This window comes from Glycine max, chromosome 8 (assembly GCF_000004515.6).
Source record: "Glycine max cultivar Williams 82 chromosome 8, Glycine_max_v4.0, whole genome shotgun sequence".
NCBI lineage: Eukaryota > Viridiplantae > Streptophyta > Magnoliopsida > Fabales > Fabaceae > Glycine > Glycine max.
In genome coordinates, this window is record NC_038244.2 from 37,984,041 (window position 1) to 37,990,380 (window position 6,340).

Here is a 6,340-nt window from a genome sequence, read left to right on the forward strand (position 1 = left end):
AAGAACAAAACTGTCTTTCAGGTTCGTGTGTGCGCCGCTTCTCGTTCAATTTGCAATGGTTGGAGGTACGCTCGTAATTCTTTTTAATTTCTGTTGTTTGATCTAAATATGCTATTTAAATTTATTTGCATGTTTAGATCAGTATATGTATATATTTACAATGGTTGCTTTTGAAAATTCATCTTCTATTGATATATTTATGCAACATGAATATTAAGTAAAGTCATAAATCATGTTAATAAACTCATATTTTATCATACTTGACTTTATAATATACTTTGAATTCACATTTATGCTTACAACCTTTAAACTAAACATACACTTAAATACTAAGGAATCTAGTTAAATTGGTTATGTGTGCGAATTATAAACCTCTTATATCATATTAAATTCTTATGGATAAAAAAAATATACACTTAAATGTTCAACAAAATGCTTTGCTCAATCATTATCTTCGCTTGCAGCCTAGCTTGTTGCACGTCAACGAAATATGCAATGCACTACACAAGTTTTTCTTTAAGAATATGCTTGATGGTTTTGGGTGTACTTAAGAATATGTTATTACTCAAAATAAATTGAGCAGAATCGGAACACATGAGCATTAGCGTGTTTGGTCTTGCAACTTGCGAACCCCATTTTCACACTTCTTATAGACATGGTTTTATCCTTTGTAAACATGACTATAAAAATATATCTAAACTTGATTCTAGTATAAATAATTTCATTTAAAATATTAAATAATTAAATTTTATACATAAATCATTTCAATAAAAAAATTATATTTAAATAAATTTTTAAAATCAAATTTATTCAAAATAATTAAATACTCATATCGTTAACCGTTTTAAATTTGTTACTAGGCATAGCGGGCAAAATTGCATCTTTTTATATGGTTCTCGTGAGTCCCTTCAGACAGAGAAGAAAGGATTTGAAGAGTTGGAAGCGAAGGAGATGAAGCAATTTAGTTGCCACAAATTATTTAATCCTTTTAAAAATATAATTTTTGATGATTTTTAATTATCAAAAAAGGAATAATAATAATAAAACAAATGTTATGTTATCACTTCAACACAAATGAAAAAGTCAAAAACATTGGATGGAAAAAATTGAAACATTGACCAATTCCCACAAAATTTAATGACCAAAACCATAAACGTAAAAAAAGTTCAAAAACTAAAAGAGCATAGTTTACATTTAAAAATATCTTAGTTAACTGTAGTAAAATTTGATTTAAACGAAAAACCGATCCTAAAATTGATAAATTTTAAAAATGACATGATGCAAATAATTTAATGGTAGAGAGAATATAATTAACTATAATTGTTGAGAGGAGTCATTTTACTAAAATTGACCAATCAAATTTTTAATTTTTTTAATCAAGATTAATGAGGACAAAATCAATAAATATTTCACAATTATAAGATATTGAAATTGAGAAAATAAGAATACGAAATTTCATTAAATAAACATAAGATGTCAGGAAGTCAAAATAATTTTAAGAAAATTGAAATTGAAAAAGAAAAGGTGTGGCTAGAATGGAAACTAAAACGGTTTATTAACTAAAATGGAAACTAAATTGAAAATAATGTGTGGCATTAATTAACAATTTGAAATGGTTCATTGTGAAGGAAAAGCTGTTTGACCTGATTCATGATCAACCCCGAACATATCAACCAATGATTGCAACTTGAGAGAGTAATCTTCTAATAATTTTAATAAAACAGTTGTAGAAAAATTGAAATGAGAAAGGTTAACGCGTAAAGACAGACTGGGAAATGGGAAACGGTAGTTGGAGGTAGGCTGGAAAACCGCCACAGAGACAACGATGTCTTCCTCCACCTGCACCCGACACATGTACTAGTAGTTTATTAACTGGCAATAACTAAGAAACAACAAAGAATGTATTTGATTGAATGAATCAAATACACAATATCTTTCATGATGTTATTTACTACCCTTTCTTCACATTATTATTCATTAATTTCTATATCTCTCTTCTCTTCTAATTTTTATAATAAACTTTTTGGAGAAAATTATTAAAGAAGATATTAAACTAAATAATATTTTTGAAATTTTATCTTTTGACTCATCTAATTCAACACTCTATTAATTCTTCTTGTATGAATCAACTCATTTTTGAGTAAAATATATAATATTTCCTGTTGCAATTTTTGTTGTGAAGATCAAATCTTAAGCCTCAATTAAGAAATATTTACTATTAAAAATATAAAATTGGTCTAATGAGAAAAAAAGAAAAGAAATGTTATATGTTAGAATTCCGCCACTAACAAAAAAAACTAATAATGTTATTAATTAATATTTGTCAATATAAAAATAATCGTTATTTCTTTTACTTCTTTTCTTTATTTATAAAAAAATATTTTACAAATAACATAATTTTCTCCATTACTTACAAGCCACGTCCCACACCGTCCAAGGCAATATAATACTCCAACCATACAACACAAATTGTTCTCTATAAATACACGTTAGCCCACTCTTAAACATAACATACTCAACCCTACTTGTGTTCTTGATTATACTCTGCGAAATAATTTTTGCGTTTCATTGTCTTATAATTAGCATGGCCTTTGCCGCAGTTAAAGTGTTCATGATATTGGGGCTTTTAGCCACCGCGTGTGTAGCACAAGCCCCTGGACCTGCACCCACGCAACCACCATCAACAACCCCATCACCGTCCACGTCAGCACCCGCCCCATCACCAACCGCAAACACCCCTCCTCCTGCGGCTGCACCTGCACCCGCAACACCCACACCCACACCCGCTCCTTCATCTCCAACTCCAACAACAGCTCCATCCCAGGCCCCAGGCCCAACCACCTCCTCCCCTCCCGCGCCAGGCCCATCAGGCCCAGCACCAGGCCCATCAGGCCCGGCTCCAGACCAACCAGCCTCCGAGCCTCCCTCCGCAGCGTTCTCCATAAGCAAGACATGCATTGCCGCCACTGCTCTTGTTGGAACCTTCCTCGCCGTGGCTTTGGCTTAATTAATTAAACCTCTTCCGATGAGAAATTTTTTTATGATTCGTCCACTTTGAAGGAAAAAAAAATGATTATTTGATTTTGGTCGTGGACGGACCAGATCGATCTATTTGATTTCTTCTTTGGTCTCTGTTGAGTTACTCTGTTTAATTATCTTCTTAATTGTGTTGGTTTCGTTGGTGTTTGTTCATTGCTACATAATTTTGTGATTCTTTGTTTCCCGGCTTCATTTGTTTTATCTAGATGACCATGGTTTCAATGTACGTTTAATCATATGTAGAATGTAAAAACGGTTCATTCTTTCGCTCTCATGATTTTTTTTTTCCCATCACCAATAATTCTAAACCATCCTTCAATATTATATATATATATATATATATATATATATATATATATATATATATATATATATATATATATTTTCCGGTTAAAATACACTCTTTAGTCTTTTATCTTTTCGTGTGATTCAATTTTATATATTATTTTTTAATTTGATCTTTATCTTTTAAATTTAGTTTAATTTGATTATTTTGTCAGTTTAAAGTTAACGTTGTTAGTAATTTTAATTTAATAATAGTTAAAAAATTTCACAAAATAATTCTTACCAGCCTATAGATGTTTCCGCTAGCATAATTAATAAAGTGACTTATTTTAATCATCACAATGATATTTAAAATTTAAAATTATAAAAATGAACATCACGTTAAAATTTTCATAATCGATTCTATCATATCCGTAAAATAACAACTTCATCAACAAATGCACATATCTTTCTTTTGAGAACGGAGAAAATATGAATTTTACCTGTTTTTGTTAATTACGTACCACAGTGATTATTTAAAAATAAAGTTTTGGTTGGTTTTGATGTAAGATAAACTTAATAAAAAAAATAAGTTTCTCTTACATCTCTCTAAGCACGTAAATATGAAAATATGATGATAACAATAAAAGAATCATATAACTTTTTATCATTGTATTCATATTAAATTAAATGATTTTTTAGTGTTCATAAAACTAATTGTTCTTAGTTCATATTAAATCACAATTCACATTATGCGCTCATTATGTTAGTTTAGAGCTGAAAGGCTAAAACTAAGAAACCAACATATTCCAATTTCCAAGTCTAGAAAATTTAGGAAAAAGTTGATTGGGCTTGGTTCTTAGGTCCGATAGAGTATAACTATAATTGAATTTTCTATTCTCACACCACAAATGGTATTCCCACCCCCATTCCTTTTCCAAAATCAAGCCAAATTACCCAACTTCCCTCCCTCATTTTCCTACACCCCATCCCCTTCCTCTCACCTCCACATTTCTGCAAACGTCCACCCCCTTCCCTTCTCCTCCTAACCCCTTTTTCCTTTTTGAGGTGCATTGTTGGTCCTATTTTGTGTTGCATGTGCTTGCAGTCTTGACCCTGATTGTGAGTTTTTGCATCTGGGTTTCATAATTTTTTGTATTTTTTATTCAACAAAAATATAACTTCATTATATTTTAAAATCAACGTAATTATATTTTCATCATTTTTTAGGCAAATACTAATAAAATTTTATTTTCATTATATATATAATTTTTAAATATACAAAGAAAATATATTTCCGTTCTGAACTATAATAAGACACAACTAAAAATATATTTTCATTGTATGCCTCATTATAATCCAAAACATAAATACATTTTTGTTGTACAATATAATCACTATTTTGTTGGGCACTATATAATTTTGTGGGTTTGATTGTAATAATAATCATAAATGATGATATATATGATTGCATATGGAATGGGTAATATCGATACAACTCTAGGACAATAATACAAGTGATCATCAATACAATGGATGTAAGAAAGTGCAGAATTAGGATAAAGATCCTCCAAATTTGATCATTTTCTTTCCGATGCGTAACAAGAACGTAATGATTGAAAGATTTTGAAGTGTTGAACAACACGCATATAATATATATCCCAATCTTGAATTAATCAAGCTTGAGTTTATCCGAGCCCAGACAGATCCTCGGTATTTTTATTTAGATAATGTTCATCTCTTATCTTTTCGTTCTGTGATACCTTCTTTCCGTAAAGGTGATGTGTCCATAGATACCAATGAATTAATAAAGAATGGTCAAGACAATGCCTTGTGTCTACATGGTACTAAATAATTGGTAATCAAATTCAATTCACCAATCCACCAAAGGAAGTGAAAACTTGTCTTCACTTCAACCTGTCATTCTCAGCTTTAATTACCTCACCTCGATCTCCACTTCCTCCTCTTCACTCTCGTGCTAACTTTGCTAGCTAGTGATGATTTCAACTTCTCTTTGAACAAGAACACCATAACTCTAGCTTATAATTGTGTTAGTGTATTTTTGTAATCTATAAATATTAATTTATTAATTTTATTAAAAATATTATTCATTATCTAAAAATTTCCAACTCGATATTTTCTCACTCTCTTCTCCCTTAAATTCTTTCTTTCCTTCCCAACCTAAAAAAAAATAAACTTTCTTCCTAACTAAGAGTTCAACATTATATCTTCTAACTGCCTCAGTGTACATGTGGACTACATTTTTGGATCCGTGTAAATTTTGAGTTCCTATTTGCATTATTAGAGCATAAATTGGAAGTTTAAGTACTCCTGAAAAAGTTAGCGGGAAGGAGCATTTTATATGGTGAGGATGTTTTATAGGATACTTTTTAAGTCATGTTATATATAGGATACCTTGGCAATTTTTTAGGCTATAAAAGAGACAATGAAGCACCTGAGAGGCGACGACTATTATATAGGATGATAAAAGAGATCATGTAATATGAATAATTAAAAGCTTCTATTTCTAAGACATTCACTTCTTTTTTTGACAAACTAGTCATTCACTTAATAATCTCTTATATGAACACCATTTTATAAAAGATTAAAAAATATAACACTAGAGTTAATGGGTTTTTTTACTTCTAACTGCAAAGAGTTTATGGTTTTAACTTCTAATATCAATGAAATATGAACATATATATTTATAATATGAGAAACGTCATTTGTAATTATTGGCCTGTTCTTGACATTTTATAGGCTCAAAGAAAAATAATAAACGAGGGCTCCTAAAAAGTATAAATATTAAAATATAAATATATATTCCATAATGATATATTTTATTATATAAAATATTTTCTCTCTACTCATAAATACACAAATACAAAATATTACATGTAAATAGAGGTTTCATTTTTTGTTCGTGAAAATTGAAATTTATAATTTTTAATGCTTGGATTAGTTGAAAATTGAAAGTGTTTTGAAGCACTTGATTAGATGAATTTGAAGCATCGTTTCCAAAAAAAATTATTATTTA

The 6,340-nt window shown here is 29.7% G+C and overlaps 1 protein-coding gene across 1 annotated transcript; it reads left to right on the plus strand.

Annotated features, from left to right (window-relative positions):
• The first annotated feature begins 2,476 nt into the window (after window positions 1-2,476).
• LOC121175329 (classical arabinogalactan protein 9) lies at window positions 2,477-3,313 on the plus strand. The gene has a single exon (XM_041018478.1). It carries the CDS (start codon window positions 2,585-2,587, stop codon window positions 3,005-3,007), a length of 423 nt encoding a protein of 140 aa, XP_040874412.1. The 5' UTR covers window positions 2,477-2,584; the 3' UTR covers window positions 3,008-3,313.
• The last annotated feature ends 3,027 nt before the right edge of the window (window positions 3,314-6,340 follow it).

Excerpts from the sequence above, each read along its gene's own strand:
- LOC121175329 (XM_041018478.1), top strand. The coding sequence starts at position 2,585 with ATGGCCTTTGCCGCAGTTAAAGTGTTCATGATATTGGGGCTTTTAGCC.